At 34.2% G+C, this 24,762-nt stretch overlaps 1 protein-coding gene across 1 annotated transcript in view; it reads right to left on the bottom strand.

Moving 5' to 3' along the window:
• Positions 1–24,762, bottom strand: part of TTC6 (tetratricopeptide repeat domain 6) — a gene marked incomplete at its 3' end in the record, with an annotated part of 209,867 nt that overhangs the window by 61,833 nt on the left and 123,272 nt on the right. Inside the window, exons 8-13 of the mRNA XM_080809740.1 lie at positions 13,478–13,851; positions 7,871–8,333; positions 7,415–7,544; positions 6,025–6,197; positions 3,930–4,066; positions 1,086–1,255 (exon numbers count right to left, since the gene is read on the bottom strand). Coding sequence (XP_080665866.1) covers positions 1,086–1,255; positions 3,930–4,066; positions 6,025–6,197; positions 7,415–7,544; positions 7,871–8,333; positions 13,478–13,851 — 1,447 coding nt within the window. The remainder of the gene's footprint in view (positions 1–1,085; positions 1,256–3,929; positions 4,067–6,024; positions 6,198–7,414; positions 7,545–7,870; positions 8,334–13,477; positions 13,852–24,762) is intronic.

Here is a 24,762-nt window from a genome sequence, read left to right as displayed (position 1 = left end):
GGCCAGGTGGCAGATAGACAGGGCTGACAGAGAGAAATAAACTTTAAGAAAAAGGGGTGCGCTTGACCTTCAAATTTAAATTGTTTCTGTTAAATTTATCCTTTGAACCCCAAAATGTTCATGAACAGTAACCACAAGAATTGTGTGGATGAACAAAAATGGAGAATCAATCAGGGAGCAGAAATTAGATGCAAAGATTATAAGAGAATTAAATAAGAACTTAACTTAGTCTTCCTTTCCAAAAATCCTTAGAAGAGAGAACACCAGAGTCCTTTCAACACATAAAATGGACTTTTGAGTTATTTTATTTGAATATTCATGGGAAGGGTGGTCTCAGAGCTGTGCAATTCTCTTTATAAGAGTCTAGTTGTCTCTTAATCTCTAGATACTGCCTTGTCTAAAATGATAGGGTTCTAGCACTTTGCACCCAGGGGAACACAGCCATGTTTGGAATGTTGGTCTCTCGCTACAATTACCCAACCAAAATGGGTTAATTTATTCAGTTGGGGACATTTACTGAGTGTTTACTCTATGCCCAGAATTGTGCTGGGCCTATTGATATACCAAGAATACACTGATACAGGGTAAAGTGGAAATGGTTACCTTTAGCTATTGGCATCCTGTCACTAAGGATTCTCAAAGCTCATTTTTAGTGTAAGGGTTAAAAAACTCTGAATTTGACTAATCAATGGACTGGACCTATGGAGTAGGACACAGCCCACCAGGAAAATTCACTGCAAGCTGACTAGAAAATAGGTCTGTATTTCCAGAAATAACCTCAGAATTCAATATATAAAAAGAAATTTCTTTGATATGATATTCTCCCATTGCCAAAGTTACACACCCATGTAAGTACAAACACATTCACATTCACTAACAGGGCATACTAGGAACACTTTAGCTAAACCATTGTAGCTTGTAAATATATATAAAAATACATATTACATAAATATATATTAATATATAACTATATTTAACTACATAAAAATATACATAGTACATTAATCCTCCCATATTAGTACTACATTTTCTGAAAGTGAAATTCAGATCAAATTCCTATATATGTGTAGTTGAAGGTGCAGTACCTGAAACACTATAATCCTGCAGTGCTCTAAAGGGGCTACTCTTTCTAAATAAGCAGGCTCTGTAATACAAAGCTAACCAGTTATTAGGATCTAAGTGAATTGCCACAGAAAAATCTTGAGTTGCTTGTTTATAATATTGCCGTTTAAAATATGCTCTTCCTCTGTATGTCCTAGAAAAAGAAAAAACATCATTTTAATATGTATTGCAAAGTACACATTTTTCTCTTTTTGGTAAACACAACTAATTTTGTATTTGAATAATAATTTGTGATTATTTCCACTTGCTTCCCAAAAAAGTTTAGTGATGATGCTAATAGCAAAAAAAAAAAAAGAGAACTTCTTATAAATAATCAATTGTACTTTATTGTGCATATAATTATATGCTTAGAAATAATATGCTATATGCTAATTATATGCTTAGTAACTTTATTAAATTTTTTGCACTTATCAGAGAGATGTGTCAATAAAATAAATGTGAGATTTATTTTGATTATGTGAGTACCCAAAATGTTTGACTAATTTATACAACATTGTTCTCTAGAAAAACCAAATAATTCATTTTGAAGGAAATGGATCTCAGTGAATGGAGCTGTTAGATTTTTCTCTGGCACTGAAGATACACGCAAATAAATGGGAGGCTGTTTTACATGGATGAAATTTCATCAATTTTGTGATTGGATTTTATCTCTATTAACTTCTGACTCCAATTTTGAAATTATCATGAACATTCCATTTTCAGTCATTTAATAATGTAAAGCGTATCAGCTTTTAGAAATAAAATAGACAATTAAGGAAAAACAGAATAATAAGCGAGTAGGCTACCTGTTATGAAGAAGTTAAATCCAGTATAGGGGGGATAAAGAGATGTTCAAGAAAGTTATATTATAAAATCAATGATAATTTGGAGAAAAGAGTGCAGCCAGTATGTTGGCAGACTGGTATCAAAGGTCTTTCAAAAACACTAAGCATCCAGAGGGGCACCTGCGTGGCTCAGTCAGTTAAGCATCTGACTTTGGCTCAGGTCCTGATCTCCCATCGAGCCTCAAGAGGCCCCAGCTCAGCGGGCAGTCTGCTTGTCCCTCTCCATCTCCCCCTCCCCTGTTCATGCTCTCTCTCTCTCTCAAATAAATAAATAAAATCTAAAAAAAAAAAAAAACAAAAACTAAAAAAAATTTTAAAAATATTAAAAATAAAAAAGGCACTAAACATCCTGAAACCCGGGATATTTTATCCTGCAGTAAAACGTTTTTTTGTCCCATCTTTAAGACATGTCTTATATATTTTCTAATGACTACAAGAATGTTATATTTATTTTTAATTACTCCTGTTTGCTAAGAATAATCCTAATATTTTTCAGCATATACATAATTCTGAACTTAAAACTTACAGAATAAACCTTCAGTAATATTTTTGTAAGATACCATTAAGTCACATCAATTCTTCAGACACAATGACTTTTACATGCTTTTCTTATTTTGTTTCCATTGCCTCATACTTCAGATCCTCATCGCTCACACCTATGCTACGATTTTACTCCATTCCTAGCTCCAGAGTAATAAGATTTATCATCAGGTAATAAAAGTGTCTTTTCTCAAAAACTTTCAACAAACCCCTATTGACAATGGAAGGAGGCCAAATTCTTTAAAATGGCATAAAAGGTCTTCCATAAGATAGCACCACCTTACAACACCTTGAACTAATCTTGTTCTTCTCCAACTAATTTGATGCTGTTTGGTACAAGAGTTCTAGCACCAAACAGCCAAGTTGTGAGTACAAAGGCAAAGTTCTTGAAGGAAATTAAAAGTGCTCCTCCAGTGAACACAGGAATGATAAGAAAGTGAAACTCCCTATTGCTGATATGGAGAAAGTTTGAGTGGTCTGGATAGGAAACCAAACCAGCCATAACATTCCCCTAAGCTAAAACTAATCCAGGGCAAGGCCCTCACTCTCTTCAATTCTGTGAAGGCTGAGAGAGGTGGGAAGCTGCAGAAGAAAAATTTGAAGCCAGCAGAGGTCAGCTCATGAGGTTTAAGGAAAGATGCCATCTTCATAACATCAAAGTTCAAGGTGAAGCAGCAAGTGCTAGACACAAAAAGAACATCACCACCTGATTCTACTTATATAAATTTTTTTAAAATGGCAAAACTAAACTAAGAGTGTTTAGGAACACATACTTATGTGATGAAACTGTAAAGAACTACAAGAAAGTGATTAAAATGGAATCCAGGACAGTGGTTACCCTCTGGGGGAGGCAAGGCACAAAGAAGTCTCTCAGGTGCTGGAAATGTTCCTGGACCAGGTAACAGTTACACAGCTATTTACATAGTGATAAGTCATTAAGTTGTATATTTGTATACTTTTCTGGATGCAGATTTCATGCCACTCTAAAAAATTTCAATATTGAACAAATTGTGAGTGAAAAAATGAGAAGGTATGACTTATTTACACGTTTTAAATCTCTTCAAAACAAAACTTAGATTGAAAGAAAAGCAACAAAACAAGAACTGTCTTATGTATCACAAGTCTGGAAAAACAAAGTTTATTATTCAAGTTATAATAAAGAAATCTAAAGAAAAAACATGGGCCAATATTTTAAAAATTGATAATGTAACTAGCATTTAGAAAATACAAATGAAACAATTCTAAATTGTCACTTTATGCCTATTAAATTAAATTACCCACTACGGTTAGGATATAGATAAAGATTTTCATTCACTGGTAACCATGAAAATGGACTTCACTATTTCTAAAAAACTGTTTGATGTATTTCAAGCAATTTTCCTTTCTGGGAATGTATTTTTAAAAAATAATAATTTCAAAAATCACATCTAAAATAATTCTTACCTGGCTTGAGAATTTTGGGGATCTATATTTAATAGAGCTGTAAAATCTTGTATGGCTGAAACCCAGTTTTCATTTTCATAGTAAAACATCCCACGTTTTAATAACGCATCTGTTCTTTTGGGATCATAAAAAATACACTATATGGTGGATAGAGAGGATGCACAAAAACATATCACATAATGAAAAACCAAAAAACACAAGTATATAATCTCATAGTAAATTAAATGGACTACAACTACACGTTTTTCAACTTGAGATTACATAAAAGCGAACTACTTTAAGATGCCTAAACTTTCAAATTGCATTTAAAGACAACGTCTTTAGGGGCACGTAGGTGACAACAGTCCATTAAGCATCTGACTCTTGGTTGTTGCTCAGGTCATGATCTCAGGGCTGTGAGATCCAGTTCCAAGTGGCGCACTCTCTCTGTCTCTCTCTCTTTCAAATATATAAATTTTTAAAGACCATGTCTTTAGGAAGAGCATTTATCATCAAATTCTAAAAATGGGAGGTTTTCTGAGGGAGGAAAAAAAAACAGCATATATAAGAAGCCAAGGCTTTTTTGCCTGCTAAAATTTTAACTGATAAACTTCTTTGGGGTGCCTGGGTGGCTCAGTCAGTTAAGCGTCCGACTTCTGATTTTGGCTCAGGTCATGATCTCAGGGCCTGAGACCAAGCCCTAGACCTGGCTCCACACTCAGTACAAAGTCTGCTTAACATTCTCTCTCCCCTCTCCCTCTGCCCCTCCCCCTGCTCTCTTGCATTCCTTCTCTCTCTCTCAAATAAATAAATAAACAAAATATTTTTGATAATAGAGCACAGCATTTATCCCAATTAAAGATGTTACATATTAGACCGCATCAAGGTTGACTCAATCAAATCAAATATGTATTAATCTAGTCCCTAAAATGATGAAAAAAAAATTGGTCTTCGTTTATTTATTTCACATTGACATACAGGGAGAGCAAAGAGACAAAATCATTGTATACTCTAGTATAAACTCATTGCCTATATAGTGATATGGGGGTGAGGGGAAAAGTGAAGCACAAGGACTACTGAGTATTTTTAAAACAGGAGGAAAAAAAAAAACCCCAAAATTTTGAAGCTTGTTTGACCTCAAGTGGCTACATTAGTCAATGCAAGGAGGAAATGAATAGGAGTAGGTATCTAATAATTTCAATATTTTCAAAAGAGACTTTTGGTCACTTATAGACTTTTGGTCACTTCTAAAAAGTGACCAAAACGTATAATATACTCTTGAAGCAAAAGAATATCATGCATGTGGTTATCATGGAGTAAGAAACAGGGCAGTTGGGAACATGGAAAGCTAAATTATTTCAATAACTTCTAAATTCTCAATTGTACTACAAACTAGAATTTAAAGTGAAGTAAGGAGATGAGTACAATTCTGTTGCAATCAGGGGAATATTTTGCCTGACTCTAGCCTCAAAGTATAGTTCGACTAAAAGTTTACTTCTTCAAGGGAATTCCCTGATATTCCCCAATATAAATATATAATTAAATATCCATTTACCCCCCCCCATCATCTGTATTTCCTTCATGGCATTCATCATAAATTATAACTATGCATTTATGTATGTATTTATTTCTTTAACACCTTAGTCAATAAATATTTGAGCAAATGAATGAATGAGCCAATGAGCACAGCTTCTTTAAGAGCAGAGAGATTTGCTGCAGAAGAGAATCAGCCATGTCTCAAGAGTAAGAAGGGGAAAATCATTTTCTCTTTGGTTTGAAGGGAAGAAGCAATTTTCAAAAGTTTCTCTAACCACTGTTTCATGTTTCAAGAGGAGAGAGCTAGAAAAGTCACGCACCCTCCCTCCCAGAGTTGTCTCAATGCTCCCACACCCAACTCTTTGACATAAATTCATTCATTCAGTAATCATTTTAAAAAATTATTGACATAGTGTTAATATCAATTCCAGTACTGAGCACTCTGGATCCTAACATATAAAAAATTAGTTTTGATTATATAACATATATGAAACAATTTCAATGATTTGCTATAATATCAGAATGAGAATATCATGATCTAAAATATATAAATGTCAGCATTATACGTAATAGAGCTTACTCTAGAAAAGTCATCAATGGCCAGTACTTTGTTTCCTATTTCATGCATCTCACCCCTCCTGAAATATATATCGGCATCTGTGGGCTTGCACTTAATTGCCTGGGTATAGTTTAGAATTGCTAAAGTAATGTTGTTTCTTCTCCTGAAAATTTCTGCCTTTGACAAATATGCCTCTAAAGAAAATTAAAAAGATAAAATTTAGTGTTACAGTCCTTTTATTACCTATGAAAATTTTAATCCCTCTCCCTCTAAAACTGTAGTCTCAAAATAATTTTTCTCTATTACTTCCTTAACTATTTCATTTAAGGTTTTTTTTCTATTTCAACAATGCAGAGCATGCTCTCAAAAGCTGATAAATGCTCACTATAGTTAAAAGCATTTTCTTTCTTTCTTTTTTTTTTTTTTTGCACTTAGTAAAATCAAGGTTTAATTGTTTCATTGGTCAAAGGCATTTTCAATTTCAATTTTAAGTATCAAAAATTACCTTTTATTATCGCTTCTCGGCCTTTGGGCTAAGATCAAGTGTAAAAATTACCTTTAACTTTTTTGTATATCTAAAGTGTTTTGTACTCTTTCAATGTTTAGAGTAAAACAAAAATTTATGGACTTTGGCAAAAATAGGCATAGATCAAAAAATATTTAGAAAGCTCAACTTATATTCTAGGGGTATGTTATACATGCTAGGAATACAAAGATGAATGTGACATTTTCTCATTCCCAAAAAATTCTGTTTCCTCATTCCATTCAAGCTGGTTAGAGGATGGTACATAAAGGCAATTGTACAGATTCCATCCAACTAAGAAGTCTTGGAACACTGCAAGGCTTCAGAGATTTGTGATCAAGAAAGGCTTTATGAAGGGGTGCCTGGGTGGCTCAATTGGTTAAGCCTCTGCCTTTAGCTCAGATCATGATCTCAGGGTCCTGGGATCGAACCCTGCTTCGGGCTCTCTGCTCAGCGGAGAGCCTACTTTCCCCTCTCTCTCTGCCTACCTCTCTGCCTACTTGTGATCTCTCTCTCTGTATCAAATAAATAAATAAAATCTTTAAAAAAAAATAAAAAATAAAAATAAAAAATGAAAAAAAAAGAAAGGCTTTATGAATCACTTCTATAACTAAAATTTTTAAGTTCATATCCTTCTTGTGGGATGAACAGTAAGGAACAAATTTATTGTAATATACACAAGGATATTAACATTTCAAAGCATGTATTTTGAAAACAGTATAGGATCATATAAGTCCAATATATACAATATCAAGAGTAAATTTAACTTTCAAAACCTACAACCATTTTTGGAGACTTTTATCTGTTAACTCATATATATTTATAACAACACTAAATGACCAAAACTTAGGTAAAGATACAAATAATATAACTGCCTAGACAACCCACCTCCATTATTTTTATTGTATTTATTTATATAATTCAAATCATCCAAAGCTTCATTAATTTTGTCTTGAAAAAGATAAATGAAATGTCGGTGCCAGTAGGCATTGAGAAACAATGGCTCCAAAAATATAGCCTAGAAAATATATGTATAAATTCAATTAAAGTTGTTTTATTAAAGGAAGACATACTATCAAATAAATTTTGCAAATTTATTTTTCCCAGGGGCTTTCTATGTATATAGCATAAAATGATACCTCCTAATCTGACAAAATATAGTGGTTTTGATATCAATTATTGAAAATGCCAATATTTATAATTTCATAATCCCACATGTATACTAAAATATTCGTGTTTCAAAATTCTAGTAGAAATTATCATATAAACTATTACATAGAGGATTATAATTATCAATATAAATACAAATTGTTAATATTGTTATTTTGATTAAATAAGACTTACTTCCTGCAGATCTTTCATGGCACTCTGTAACTTCCCTAGTTTCCTATAAATAGCTCCACGCCTACAATATGCAAATGCAGGGTATTTTTTCTTATCATTGATTTCTTTAGTCAGGATCTCCACTTCAGATTCATAATGTTTAATAACTTCTGGAGAAAGACTAGACTTCAAAGAATCACTCAATTCTATTTTTGGTGATTCTTTTATTCTTTCAGATGAGGCTTTCTGGATAGATATTTTAACAACTTTCTTTTTTGTGGTTGTCTTCTGATTCTTATGATGAGAAAACATATCAAGAGCCCACATTCGAGGGTCACAATTTTCTGGAATTCCTCCCTTACTTTGGACAAATTCGTCAAAATTTAAACACATAGGTAGACTGGGACAAGGAAGTTTACGTTCATATAATGGAACTTTGAGTAAATATTTCTTCTGTCCAGGAAGGATTCCATGAGATGTTGACCTAGTTATTAAAAGAGTGATTTTTAAATCATACAAATATAATTATTTTTATAATCAATAAATCAACTCAGCCACACATGAAATTACTATTTTCTATTATTAAAATAAAATTATACTCTATTTTTTTGCAAACCAAGTCCTCCTGTTCGTTCATCAAAATTGTAACACCATATGAAGAATTTATTTATGAAAGCAGAAGATAATCTAAAGATGTGGCCTTTTTACATTACTGAAATAAGGTGTTGATGCTCCTTTCAGATTTAATTTATACCCCTGCCCCCTCCATCACAGAAATTACAATGAGGAATTGAGAAGGTAAACTGATGTAATATAGGAAATGCCATCCAAGAGGTTGGAGAGCATAGGAACTTGAGGAAATGGGAAGAAGGAAAGATTTGATTAGACAGTAAACTACCAAATTAACATCCCAGTCTTCCACCTTGTTTAGTAGACTATGATACATAATATGCTTTCAATAGACATTTCCACCTCCACATTCATCTCTACCCTTCTCTACTTTGCCCTCTGCCCAGGAGACTAATCTGTACAGACTACATCCATAAGTTCCTTTGTTCTCTGTCTTCTAATTGGGTATGTCCAAATAGAAATCCCAAAGAGGAAAAGAGGAGAGCGAAGTCAAGGTAATTATTCCTCCAGCTCCCTTCTGAAGAGTCACCTCAAACTGGCTGTAATCTTTGACAAAAGATCACTACTTTTTTTAAGGAAACACTTTCTATACAATTCTTCTTGAAGGTTCTAGTAATCACTCCTACTTTTTGTCCTCTCAGACTTAGGGGTAGAAAATGGCTCTGTTGTTTTTGACCCTAGGATACTACAATATCATGGTATAATTTGTACCTGGCTGATAAAATAATTAGCACCAGAGGTAGACTCAGGAAATACACACACAGAAGGATCCTAGGATAAACTTCCTGCCAGGATAAAATAGGACACAAATAATCCATGGTAGGTGGTGCTGTCAAAGCTCCTCAAATTATCACCACTGTTAGCAGGGATGGTGTTCAGATGGAAGGCAAGGAATTAGGAAATCAAGTAGCTACCACTTATTCACAAGGACAACAGTAATGATTATAAAAATTGTGGAATCATTTTACTTCGGACCAAAAGAAAAGAGCAGTACCTATTAAATACCCAAATTCCCTAAACCTTTTATACCAAGGTAATGAAGCTTCTAAGAAAGGAGTAGGGAACTGAAATACAGGATGTGAATATTTGAGCAAGCATGAATGAGGCTGACAATTTTGAATCTCCAAATTCCACTCATCTTCTCTTGATAGAAGAGATTAGTTGAGGGACAGTCAGATTCCCCCATCTGAGAGACCCAAACCTCTCCTGTATAAATATTTCAATGACTACACTGAGACATTGGTTCATAGGCTATATCAAATATATTTAGGCATGCCCCAAAATCACTCAGCTGGGAGCTCCTGAACCCTCTCATGGAGCTACAGCTACTACCCATTAGCCTCCTACATACCTCCTCCACATAGGTGGTCTTGGATCCGTAGCTGTTAGCCCTAGCCAATGCAGCCTTGTTAGAACTTCCTACCATACTCTGAGTGATCCCCAAACTTTAGCATCAGTCACCTGGAAGACTTGTTAAATACAGATTTCTGATGTAGATTTCTAGCCAGATTTGGTAGACAGAAATTTTTTTCAAGAGTTATTTATTTGAAAAAGAGAGAGAGAGCAGGAGAAGGGGCAGAGGGAGAGAATATCCAATCACACTCCTGCTGAGTACAGAGCCCAGTATGGGGCTTGATCTCAAGACCCATGAGACTAGGACCTGGGCCACAACCAAGAGTGCCACACCTAACCAACTGAGCCACCCAAGTACCCCAGACAAAAGTTAAAGTTATAGGGATCTGTGGCAATAACTAAATGACTGCAGGTCCTCAGAAAGTGAGGTAGATGGGCACCCGGCTAAGGTGTTTTTTGACTTAAATGGATGAAAAACCGTTAGGTCTTCTGGGAATAAGCCTAACCAGCCATAGTGGGGTTTTACAACCTCTTATGCAGCTCTCAGACCCTAGCCAGCTCATACCTAAAATCTCTCACCTGACAGGAAAGCCAGACCGGGTCCTGTTGAGGAAGGATCTTGCAATGTGGTCTTGATGTTTTTAATGATTTGTTCCCAAAAGTTTCAAAAGTTCTAGGAAAAAGAAACACCCAAGCCTCCTGGGAATTATTAGATACCCTAAACTTATGCTGATCCAGATACCCATTATAAATGCCACTAAAGTCCAGAGCCAAATTAGGAAATTATGAAGATCAAGTGATATAAAAGATCTTGGCCTAAAACCATCTAACAGAATCTAGTGAGACATGGACCCATCCTGAGATAATTTCCTTGGTTCCAGAATGTGTAGTAGGAATGAATCAACTTAATAACTGCATAAACTATACACTGAAGAGGATAATCGTAGTAAGGATCAAGTGGAAATCTCTATAACTGCCTCCCTTCCATCCTATACCACCATCCACCAAGATAGTATATCAAAAGCAATACCAGACCATGAGGGAAATTACAGGTTAACAGCACAAGAAAAATACGTCATCTCCTGCTTGTGAGGGAAATAAATTCTACCTCTGTTGGCGGGGGGGGGGGGGGGGGGCAATAACAGCAGCAAGATGGGCCAAGAAAATCAGACCTGAGACTACCGATTCACTTTCAGTAGCTAGTCAAGTTTGGAAGTTTTGATAGTGGAAGTCAGGACCATGGCCAGTTATTCTAGAAAGGGAAGAAGGTAATGCATTCACAGAAATCAGAGAGCCAATAGCAACAAGGCTGGCCTGGATCTCAGATCAAGTATGTTACTCGGTCCTGGAAGAGAGAACACTGACAGAGATCTGAGAGGCTAACAGTTTACAGAAGTCCAGGTCAGACAGAAGCAATGAGTACAAGGGAGTCAATATGGGCCAGGAGCCATCAACAAACACAGCTTCCTGCTGTATCCGTGAGCCAAAACTCTGCCAGTTGCTCACTGGCTGGTCCACCGATATTGGGCTCAGAGACCAAAGCAGAGGGAAATTTCCAGAGAAATGGTGAAAGAACAAAGTTTCTGCAGACACATGGTATCCTTCCATGACCTAGATGAGGGGGCAAGCAATAGGGGTAACCTAAAGTAAAGGGACTGACAGAAAACACATGGGTCTGGGTTTTTAATCAGCTCAAATACACTTTGGCAGGGGTTACTTTTCACAGTCAAGCTTTGGCTTGATATATGAGTGTATATACACAGTCTGCTTCTAACCATTCAAGGGAGCCAGCAAGAATGAGTATAATTAAACAAGCTTAAAGGTCAGATATAAAATGGTAAGGATAATTCTGTGTTAACCACATTAAGATTAGTGGGAAAAGATCTCAAACTATAGGAATAAGATAATTTTTTAAGGTTTTCTCCATAAACTTGTTTTAGAACAACAATTATTTCATGGCTACAATTTTGCACTAAATTAGTTTAGATTAAGATTTTTCTAAAAAGAAGTTAGGCAAGCTATACTAATCTATTATCCTAGACAAATACTCCCATGGTTGGTTTTACTGCCTCCACCAAAAGGCGCATCCTATTACCTCCGTTGGCAATACATACAAATTTCAAATCCAGTTGTTAAAAGGCAAATAAATCTCTTTAAATGGTTAAACTTTATAATCAAAGTGATAATCAGTATGCAGTAAAATACTAAACCAAAATAGTGTTTCACCTGCTTATATCCTTTCTAGAGATAGAAGTAAAGATAGAAGTCACTTAGGTCATGGCCAAAATGGTGCAGTGTTACATCCTCTCTAGGACAGTGAAGATTCACATGCTTTGAAATCAGCAAATGTTTCAAAAATGTATAAGCAAATGTCTGGTTCTTTGTCAAAAACATTTGTCAACTTAGGAAACACCTATCTGCAGTCTTCTAAAGATAAGCTAACAAAAACAGCTCCACATTTTTTTGCAGGGAAAATTCAAGCATAAGTAGCATGCAGGAACTCAGGACTTAAATGGCATATCCTCCCCCAGGGTTAGTCTCTGTTCCACTCTGTCACTCATGCTTACATAGGCTGTTCCCAAGGCTTTTCAGGGACAGTAAGTCACCACACCAAAACATCATTAATTTAACCCTTTTTCAGAACCAGCAAGCCTTTATAATAACGAAGTAAACAAAACACTTATGACTCTCTCATGAACAGGAAAGTCTTTACTTTTCAAAGGGAATAAATTTAAAGAATTTTGTCATCTGAGGATATCTAAAGAGAAATAAATCCCAGAGCTTTTTGCAAACTATTTTGCACAACCCTTCAGTTATAAGAAAGTTGCGCTCTGAACACTTAAATACAAGCATACCTGAAGCTTCCATTGCTGTCATCTTAGGTCCATGCACCTTGGTTTAAAGAGTTATTTATTCACTTTAGAGAGACAGACAGAGAGAGATTGCAAAAACAAGGGGTGAGGGAAAATCTTAGGCAGACTCCCCGCTAAGCAGGGAGCCCAGCACCGGGCTCCATCTCACGCCCCTGAGATCATGACCTGAGCAGAAATCAAGAGCTGAATGGTCAACCCACTAAGCCACCCAGGCGTCCCATGTCCTAGCACATTTTTAAACATGCTAGATACTGTCATTTTTAAGTAAGGAGAAAAATTAATTATTTCTATGTGTTGATCCCTGAATAAGGGCTCACACAGCATAAAAAAGTTGATTTAGATTATTCAATTCATTAAGTTCAAATTTGAAAACAGTTGAATTTCAGCAATCTATTTGAACTTTTGAATGGGTGATATTTGTTTTGAGCAGAGGTGGTTTTTTGGTGTTAAATCATTTCTGAAAAATAACTTAGCAGATTTTATTTCTTTCCATTGAAAGATTTCATTTAACTATCAAATTGACTTAGTTTTACTTCATGTCCTTAAGTCAGCCTCAACTTTAAAATATAGTTTAAACCAGTCATATATTTACACTATTGAATACCCATATACAATACCCATATACTAAAAAGTAGGGAATTCTCCTTTAGCTAAGACTTGAACATATTTTCAATGGTGAATAAAATAACAACTTCAGTTAGTGAAATTACAAGATTAAGGCCAAAACCAGAATACATTTCATAAACTATAACAAGTATTGATTAAACAAGACCTTTTAAGCACTTTTGGAGGCTTGGATAATTCATCATACACAGTTGTAAGTTTACTGTGCTTCAATCTTTTCTTCAGTCTCGTCTTCTTTTTCTTGGGATAAACGATGTAACTAATGCCAGCTTTTTTAGATGCTTCAATGAGAGAGAGAGACAGATCTCTCAAACTCCTTCTATCTTGCATGTTATCTAAGATGGTATCTATATTTTCTTTCTCAAGGGGTTCTTCAGTTTCATTTTGCTGAGCCGCCCAATGCTCCAACTGCTTTGCTTTCTGAAATACAATGTCTTTTATATTGCTTTGCATGTCATCCTTAATCTCTATTGGCATTGTGGCCTTCTCCTCCTTCTTCAATTCAACTGTAGATTTTACTCTCTTATTAGCAAGGAAACAAAGATAGAAAAACTTAAAATCAATTTAGTTGCTAGATGTTTTAAATTAATTCAGTTACAATTATTATTCATGTAGTTTGGTCACTTACTGAAAATTTTAAATTGTATTCTTGATGTTTTTCAAAGTCAGCTTATAAAGTTAATAGTAGGTTGGTTAAAGTAAAGTACAATAATTTGGTTATATGCCATTTTGTTAGTTACATAAAAATAACACTATAAAGTAGATATGCATTAACTGTTTTTATATAAACTATTTTATATATTCTTAATTAAAAGAGAATGCTCTTTACATATTCAAATAAAGTACATACTCTACTTTTACTTTTAATTAAAAAATTGGTAGAATGGGTAAAAAATATTAAAGTGCTTTATCCTATAAAACCAATTTGTGGACCTATTTTCAAAAGCATTTTAACAACATTGAATTTCTATACAAAAGTATTCAAGTATCTTCTAAAATAATTTTTAATACTTACAAGCTCAAGAACAGAATTCCAGCCTAATATTTCTTTTATCTAATCATCAGGGAATCAAATTAACTTTTAATAATAATATCAATATAATAATATACTAACAATTATAAATAACTTGCAATAACCATGTATTAGTACTTGAAATTGTAAAAACTCATTATTAATAAGAGATTAGTCCAATCCTTTGATATAGCATTTCCAGCTTATTGAGCCACTATCAATAAGTTGTTTGTTAATAAATAATTTTTATAATTAATTATAAATTAATTATAATAATTAATTGCATTTAAGTTTGTTAATAAATAATAATCTGCTATACAAATGTTTTTCCTTATTGTGAAGTTAGGCCCAAATTCCAAACATAACAATTTCACACAAGCTAGTTGTATTCTTTAAGATACCCTAAAGTATAATAGAAATATTGACCCTCTATAACTTACCATACTTCCCCATCTCAAGAAACTATATGTAACTCACTATATAATTAAAATAGAGAATAGGGTTATACATAGACTATAGAATATATGTATGTATAATATAGGTATATATCAAGAAATACATGTATGTAAGTGTGATATGTAAGTGTATGTATGTAAGTGTGATATATATAATCAATCTGAGGAGAACATGTGCCTGAAAAAGAAGTAGAACATAAGATACTCATATTTCCCCTTGCTGACTACATATGAATTACACAGAGAGGCCATATGCAGCTCTGTCAAACACTCAGGAAGGAACCACTGACAGAATCTATAATTATAAAGCAGAGCTACCAGAATGGGTTTGGGGTTCTTTCTCACCTTTACTAAAATATTATGTAAAATATTATATAGTATTATGTTATATTACATAATATTATATAATAAAAATATTACAAAAAACATATGTAAGTTTAAGGTATACAATGTGATGATATGATACATGTATATATTGTGAAATGGTTACTACAATAAGGTTAGTTAACACCTCCATCCCCTCACATAATTACTATTGTTTTTGTGTGGTGATAGCACTTAAGATCTATTCTCTTAACAACTTTCAAGTATATACAGTGTTGTTATAGTCACCATGCTGTACATTAGAACCCCATAATTTATGTGTCCTATAACTAGAAGTTTGTACCCTCTAACCAACATCTCAATCCTCTCCTTTCCACTGTAGCCCCATTCTATGTTTCTATAAGTTCAGCTTTTTTAGATCTCTCATATAAGTGAGAACAGACAGTATTTGTATTTCTCTGTCATGTTGCATAGTGTCCTAAGGTCCAGCCATGTACTTAAAAAAGGTAAGATTTCCTTCTTTTTTATAGTTATATTCCATTACTTATATATGTGTATTTAACACACACACACACACACACACACACACTACAAGAAAAGAGAACTGTAGCCCAATATCCCTGATTAATAAAACTGGAAAATACTCAAGAAAATACTAGCAAATGTAATTCAACAGCACATTAAAAGAATCATACAACATTGATCATATGGGATTTATCCCTCAGATGCAAAGATGATTCAACATACACAAATCAATAAATGTGACATGTCGTATCAACAGAATGAAAGCTAAAGACCATGTATGATTGTTTTAATAGATACAGATAAAGCATTTGACAAAATTCAACATTCTCACATGATAAAAACTCTTAACAGATTTGGTATAGAAGGAACATACCTCAACATAATAAGGTCCATATATGACAAACCCACAGCTAAAATTAGGATCAGCAGTAAAAGACTGAAAACTTTCCTGCTAAGATCAGGAACAAAAATACTCACTCTTGCTACTTAGTATTGGAAGTCTTAGCCAAAGCAATCTGGAAAACAGGCATCCAAATTAGAAAGAAAGTAGTAAAAACTGTCTCAGACAATTTTATTTGCAAATGACATAATCTTATATAGACAAAACTCCAAAGACTCTACTCTGTTAGAACTAATCAATGAATTCGGTAAACTTGTAGGTTACAAAATCAACATACAAAAGTCAGTTGCATTTCTCTACACTAACAATGAATTATCTGAAAAAGAAATGAAGTAATTCCATTTATAATAGCACCTAAAATAATAAAATTAGTTAGGAATACATTTATTCAAAGAGGTGAAGGAATTGTATACTGAAAATTAGAATACAATGATGGAAGTGAAGAAGACACAAATAAATGAAAGACATTTCATCCTCACTAATCAGAAAGATTAGTCTTTTAAAATGTCCACGCTACCAAAGCCATTAATAGATTCAATACAATCCCTAGCAAAATTCCAATGTCACTTTTCATAGAAATAGCAAAAATAATCCTAAAACTCATACGGAACCACAAAAGACACTGAATAGTCAAAGAAAGAAGAACAAAGGTGGAGGTTTCACAATTCCAGAATTTGAACTTTATTACAAAACTATAGTAATCAAAACAGTATGATACTGGCATAAAAACAAACACATAGAGTAATGGAACAGAATCAAGAGTCTAGAAATACCCCATGCATATATGGTCAACTAATATTTGACAAAAAAGCCAAAATACTCAATGAGGAAATGACAGTCCTCAATAAATTATGTTGAGAAAACTGGATATTCAAATGCAAAAGAATGATATTTCCTATTTCACAATACTCACAAAAATTAACTCAAAATAAATTAAAGATTTAAATTTTAATTCTTAAACAATAAAACTACTATAAGAAGACACAGGGAAAAGCTGTTTGATATTGGCCTTGGTAATGCTTTTTTGGCTATAACACCAAAAGTACAAACAGCAAAAGCAAAAATAAACAAGTGGGACTACATCAAGCTAAAAAGCTTCTGCACAGCAAAATAAACAATCAGCAAAATGAAAAGGCAAACTATAAAATGGGAAAAATATTCGCAAGCCATCTATTTGATAAGGTGTTAATACCCAAAATACATAAGGAATTCTTATAACTCAATAGGAAAAAAATTTTTAAATCCAATTAAAAAATGGTCAGGGAAACTTAATAGGGATTTGTTTTCAAAAGACATACAAATGGTCAATGGGTGTTCATAAAAAGATGTTCAACATCACTAATCATCAGGAAAATGCAACTCAAAATCACAATGAGGGGGCACCTGGGTGTCTCAATCAGTTAAGAGTCTGCACCGAGCTCAAGTCATGATCCCAGGGTCCTGTGATAGAGACCTGCATCAGGCTCCCTGCTCAGCAACTTCTCCCTCTGCTCTCTGCTCTTGCTCTCTCTTGCTCTCTCTTGCTATCTCTGTCTCTCTCTGTCTCTCTCTCTCAAATAAATAAAATTAAACACACACACACACACACACACAGAGAAATCACCTCAAACCTGTTAGGATGGCTATTATAGGGAGGGGTTCCCATCCAAGATGACAACACAGCAAAACCCTGAACTAATTTTCTCCACAGAACACACCTAATTATACCTTTTTACAGAATAGTTTCTCCTGAAGAACTGAAGGTCATCTGGACAGCTTCTGAATAATCAAAGACAGAATGACAAAAAAAGAATAGCAAGGGAGATAGAGACATGGTAACAGAGGGACCCTCCACCCCTGATCCTGCAAACAGCAGTGGAGAGGGATAATACTGAGGAACTGGAAACAGATTCATCACAGAAAAAAAAAAAAAAAAAAAAAAAAAGCCATGGTTTAAAAGAGCAACTAGCATATAAGACAACACTGGAACTCTGCCAAATGGAGGAGGAGCTTTGGGAAGTTCTCCAAGTTAGAGGAACTAGAGAACAACACAGTTTCTATCCATCTTCCACCTTAAAAGCCAATCCAGGAGTAGAGTCTGGATACCATAACTGATGAGTCCTGTCATTACAGTGAGCTTATTATCTCAGTAAGCCTAGGGTCCACAAGTCCACACCAGCTCCTGTGGTGCTGGGGAACAAAAAATAAACCAGGATTTTTGTTTGTTTTAGTTTTTTTTTTCCATTAATTTTTATCTTTTTTTTGTATTTTAAAGAAATAAAAATATTTTGTTTATTGGAATGTTTACCTTTCTGATATTTTCCTTTCTTTTTTTAAATTAACATATAATGTATTATTTGCCCCAGGGGTACAGGTCTGTGAATCATCAGGCTTACACATTTTACAGCACTCACCATAGCACATACCTTTTCCAGTAGCCCAGCCACCCTATCCCTACCTCTCCCTCCAGCAATCCTCAGTTTGTTTCCTGAGATTAAGAGTCTCTTATGGTTTGTCTCCCTAACAATCCCATCTTGTTTCATTTTTTCCTTCCTTACCGCCTTTTTATTATTTTTTATTTTTCTTGTTTTGCTTTTATTTTTGTCCTTTCGGGGTTTTTTCCCTCTCTTTTTTCTTCTCTCTTTTTTCTTTTTTCTCTTGTTATTTTATTATTATTTTCTTTTTTCTGTAAAAAGCCATGTTTAAAAGAACAACTGGCATATATAGCCACAGATACAGCCAGCCTGCAAAAGCCACCAAACACACACAGTCAACACAGGGGACACTGTACACAAGACCATTCCTTCACGTTTAGAAGTAGCTGTTCCATCTAGTCCATAGAAACAAAGGCAGAAAGTCAAGCAAAATGGGGAGACAGAGGAATATGCTCCAAAAGAAAGAACAAGGAAAAAAAAAAACTCAGAAAAATAAATAAATGAAACAGAGATAAGTAATATGCCTGATGAAGCATTTAAAGTAATGATCCTGGGACACCTGAGTGTCCCAGTTGTTAAGCGTCTGCCTTCAGTTCAGGTCATGATCCCAGCATCCTGGGACGGAGCCCTGCATCAGGCTCCCTGCTCAGCGGGAAGCCTCCTTCTCCCTCTCCCACTCCCCCTGCTTGTGTTCCCTCTCTTGCTGTGTCTCTGTCTGTCAAATAAATAAGTAAAATCTTTTTTTTAAAAAGACATAAGAAGGGGCACCTGGGTGGCTCAGTGGTTTAAGCCTCTGCCTTCGGCTCGGGTCATAATCCCAGAGTCCTGGGATCGAGCCCCGCGTCAGGCTCTCTGCTCAGCGGGGAGCCTGCTTCCCCCTCTCTCTCTGCCTGCCTCTCTGTCTACTTGTGATCTTTGTCTGTCAAATAAATAAATAAAATCTTAAAAAAAGACATAAGAATATTATGAATAAAAAGATGTAAAATATAGCAACTTATGCATAAAATGTACAGGAGGCAGTAAAAGGAGAAAAGAAAGACGTTATTTTTCTTTTTCTGTTTTTTGTTTTTTATTGTTTGTTTTTTTTTTCCAGAATGTGCTTGAACTTAAATAGCCATCACATTTGTATAAACTGCTACTTACTTTGGGTATTATATATGAACCTAATGGTAACCACAAACCCAAAACCTATGACAGGTACACAAAAAATAAAGAAGTAGAATAGCTAGCATATAAAAGACAAGGGATACCGAGTGCTGGCAAAGCTATGGGGAAAAGGGAAAATTGTACACTATTGATGGAAATGTAAATTGGTATAGCCACAGCAGAAAACAGTACGGAGGTTCCTCAAAGAATTAAAAATAGAACTACCCTAGATCCAATCCCACTTCAGGATCTTAAAGAGATATCTTCACTCCCTTATTTCTTATAGCATTAGTCACAATAGTTAAGATATAGAAACAACCTAAGTGCTCATCAATGGATAAATGGATAAATAAAATGTGTATATATATGTGTGTGTGTGTGTGTGTGTGTGTATATGTATATGTATATATATGTATATATGTATATGTGTATACATATATGTATATGTGTGCATATGTGTGTATATGTATGTATGTATATGCATATACATATATATACACATATATATGTATATATATACACACACACACACACACACACACAATGGAATATTATTCAGCCATTTAAAAAAAGGAAATTCTGCCTTTTGCAATAACATAGATGGACCCTGAGGACATCACGTTAAGTAAAATAAATAAGTTAAATAAGTCAGACTGTGAAAGACAAATACTACATGATCTCACTTATATGTGGCATCTTAAAAACAAAAACAACAACTTGTAGATACAGAAAGTAGATTGATGCTTGCCAAAGGCAAGGAGTAGGTGATGGATAAAATGGGTAATAATGGTCAAAAGGTACAAAATTCCATTATAAAATAAATAAGTCCTGGGGATGTGACTATACTTAAAATACTGTATTGTATATTTGAAACTTGCTAAGAGAGTAGAAGGTTCTCATCAAAAGAAAAAAAATGTGTAACTGTGTGGTGATAGATGTTAACTAAACTTCAGTGATCATATTGCAATACATACAAATACTGAATCATTATGTTGTACGCTTGAAACTAATATAATGCTATATGTCAATTATGGGCCAATAAAAAAATCTTAAGGATAGTGTGATTGTACAGGGATATAAAACAGAGGAATCAAAAGGTCAGTAAGAAAAGAGAATGTCAGAAATGACATAGGAAGCAGGCTAATGTGAAGCAGGTTAAAAGCAAGTTACAAGCAAGTAAAAAAGAATTAAAAAGATTTATAAGATTTCAGAGAGAATAAAAAGCTGGAAGCTAGTTGTCAATGCCATGGAAGGTAAGAACCAGCTTCTTCAAAAAGCCTGTGATTATTGGTGCAGAGGAAAGTACATTGCATTTAGTAAGGGGGGTGTGGCTCGAAGTTCTAGTTCTGCCATTTATCACTTTCTGACCTTTGCTTTTTCACACATAAAACAAGGATAATATCTGTCTTGCCTTCCTTCTCTCAGAATGTAGTGAAGCTCAAGGCCCGACTGGAATAGTGTCCATGAAAGTGCTTTGAAATTGTGAGCCCAGTACAAACATAGGTCAATATTATAATAACTTGACTTATACCAGGTAAAGTCAAACTATGAACATGAGATACTCCCAAGAGCTGCCAACAATCTCAAATCGGCACCACCAAACCAGTTTTACAGGAGCTACCAAGTACATTGGTACTTGAACCCAAACTTTTCATCAATTCTGAATGAATCGACTGACTACATTATTTCAGGAAAGCAAACAAACAAACAAAAAACCATCAATAGTGATTATCACTAGCAATATAAACATTTCTCTTGAATAAAAAAAACTAAGAATTATCATACCTTTAACTGTGGCAATGGTGTACTGAAACATTTTTGGATATTTTCAAATGATGCAGATTTTCTTAGGAAAAAAAACTGAAATAATCAAATGATAAAAATTCATTGACTATAGATACTATTTGGTAAAGTAAAATATCATATGACAATTGACTAATGATAACTGCTTAGGTAAATTAATGAAATGCAGAATGCTAATTAAAATATACATTCTAATTGATTTTGAAGTCACTGACTTCACAGAGAGGAGCAGAACTGAAAATCCATCAATTAATTTAGAAAACTGTATAATAATAGAAATTATCTTGTTTTTTAAAATTCAACTTAATACAACAAAACTTACCAAAGTGTTCTGGTTGGTGCAAGTAGCACAGGTATGTATAAATCTGCCATGAATATCCTGACCCTTGAATCTCCTTAGTACTGAGGTTGCACTAGTGGGACATGAAGCAGCTACTGTCCTCTGAACAATCACCTCTAATTATGAGCAACCTCAACATTTTACTCCACCAGACCATACAGCTACCATCACTTATCATGAGAGCTATTATACTGAAAGAGCTGGGAAATACTACTTTACTAGATAGTGTAGAAAGTACAGGGGGAAAAAATTGACGTGTTCCATGTCCTCAACCAATATAATGGTGGAAACAGAAAGAATAGAAATAACTGCAATCCAAAGCAGCTGTGACACTGACTAAAGATGGCATGAATGGATCCGATGTGAAGAGAACATAGGGGAGGGAGAAATCAATTCTCAATGGGATGGGACCTCAACAGACTGGCAGGAAGAGGTAGCACAAGGCTTGCCTGTGAACGGTAGCAACATTTCCGTAGACTGAGATAGAGATGAGAATATTCTAGGCCAAGGAAACAGCCTAATCAAGCCCAGAGAAATGTTAAAAGGCAGGGGGTTTTAGTCCCCAAAGACTTGGGTGCAGGCAGAGTACAGAGTACGTGGAGGTGCCACAAAAGCAGAATATAATGGGAGGTAAGATAGAAAGTACAGTTGAGGCCAGGTTATGAGGCTCAATGAAGCACTTGACTTTATTTGGTAGGTGGAGTTACTCAGTTTGAGACATGAGTGACATAATTACGCCTGTATTTTAAGAATATAGTAGAAGGCAGTAGGAGGAAGGATTGGAAGAAGCTGCTACTAAAAATGAGAATATGTGACAGGTAGGTGTGAGTAGTGTTACTACAATAGTCCAGAAAGTATAAATGGCATTCCAAACTAGAAAGGGACATTCATTGGTTCAGTAATTTTTTTACACGATGGTTACTGCTTTAGGTGATATGGATAAAACAGTGATGAAGAATGCTATGATGCCAGGCTGGTGAGGAATAAAAAAGATGAAACACACATAAGGACGAATACTTAGTAAGTAAAAAAGTGATCTATATTAATTAGAAACATTATCCCCTCCAAAAAAAAAAAAAAAGTATCACCTAACTGTATGAGGGATAAAGGAGGGGCATAGACATCTTTTTAACCTAGTTAACTGACTAGAATAGGCTTTGATTTGTCCCATGGCACTAAGACTGTGCCATTCAGCATCCCACGATATCACCAAGGGGAGCAGAGGTCTGAAGGCACTAATGAAAGAAAAATAAAACTGTTTCTTATTTGTCTCCCATAAAGTTCAAGACTCTTATTAAACCAGTTATGTATACTTTATACTTTTCTTCTCTCAATCACTATCTCTTTTCTCTCCAATTATGTTTATTACTTAATTAGCTTACTTGATTACCCTACAAAGATAACAAAGTCATGAGCATGAGTCTAATCACCACCTAGAAAATTCAGTTTTACTTTTTCATGGACAAAACCAATCATTTGGGTCTAAACATTCACAGACATGTTTCTTGAATCATATAAGACCTAGGCAAAGTGCAAGATGAGAAATTTTCAAAATTTTAAGAAAACCAGATATTCTGCTATTACTTAGTAAATAACTTCTTCTAAGCATCACAAAGACAACAAACATACTTGAAAAAGAGGATATATGTCCTCAGCAAAGATACCAGTAGTGAATGTTCTGAGGTATTTCCCTAAGGAAGCACCAAGAAATAATTTCCAGAAGTACTAGAAATAATATATCTGAGCTATTGACAGATAAAGCAATCAACCCACAATTTAGAATAAAAATTGTACATACCCTAGTACTTCTGCTATGCTGATTTAAAATAATGACACTTTCCTTGCTTTCAGCTGAAAATCTCTCAGTTAAAATTCTGCTTGTTTGAATACTCTGTAATAAAAAGATAACAGTTTTAAATTATACTTTAAAAAGCTTATGATCATTGTTACTTCATAGTACCTTTATTACCAAAAGAGAAATGTATGGAAAAAGTAGAAGTATAGACAACACTTACCAGAGATACATCAAAAGTTCAGCTATAATAGGCTTAGTATCTAGCCCAAACCCACAATTTGGCTTTCATGTTGTCCAATAGCCAAATAGATACCTCTACCTTACTTCTGGTATCACTAATCTTAGAAGCAATCAATTATACCATGATCTCATAGCTTAGCATTGAATCTATTTAGTATATCAATACCAGAATTATGAATAAGACTTATTTGGATTCATTGTCAGTATAGGACTATTTACTGTCAAATACAGGTAATCATTCTAAATTTTTATTGGAATGAAAATCTCACTAAATGTTTATAATTCAAACTCCTTCCACCAATTAAGTTATATATGTGTATTTATTGTTGTAAGGGTGAACTGCTGCAATCATTACAATTATTATTAAATGTGTTATCCTTCTATCTTATAATTAGTGATTTGGATATGTAGAAACAACTAGAAAATCTAAGTTTGACATCCTGGTGTATTTATGATGAATTAAATCATGCTGTTACCTTGCTTAAATGTTTAGGTCTCAAACAAATAACATTTCAAATTAAAAAAATATTTATTCAGTAGGAAATTAGCTTTTAAAAAATACCATGAAATTATCATTGAGAATGGAACAGATATGGAAAAGTCTGTGCATAATTTAGGAATCACCAACATTGATTTTTATTCATGTTCTATTATATTTTTATAATGTAGCTATAGCACAGTGTAAGGTAAGAGAACTATTAAAGCAGAAGGATACTTGGTCACCATTATTCTTCAAAGATAAACTACGTGACTCACAAGAGATTTTGGAACTATTTTGTCATATGTTTACACAAAATATTCAAATATGACAGAATAACAACAATTGTATATTTAAGGAAATGCTTTCAACAATAAGAAGGACAAAAGCCTTAATACTGTATTTTGCAGATATCAAAACAGAAAAACTTACTAATAATCAGTGGTCACTTTTTTTTCTTTTAGTTTCTTTCTTTCTTTTTTTTTTTTTTTTTTTTAGAGA

This window comes from Martes martes, assembly GCF_963455335.1.
Source record: "Martes martes genome assembly, chromosome: 7".
NCBI lineage: Eukaryota > Metazoa > Chordata > Mammalia > Carnivora > Mustelidae > Martes > Martes martes.
Note: the sequence above shows the minus strand (reverse complement) of the source record. Positions and strands in the feature narration are given on the sequence as shown.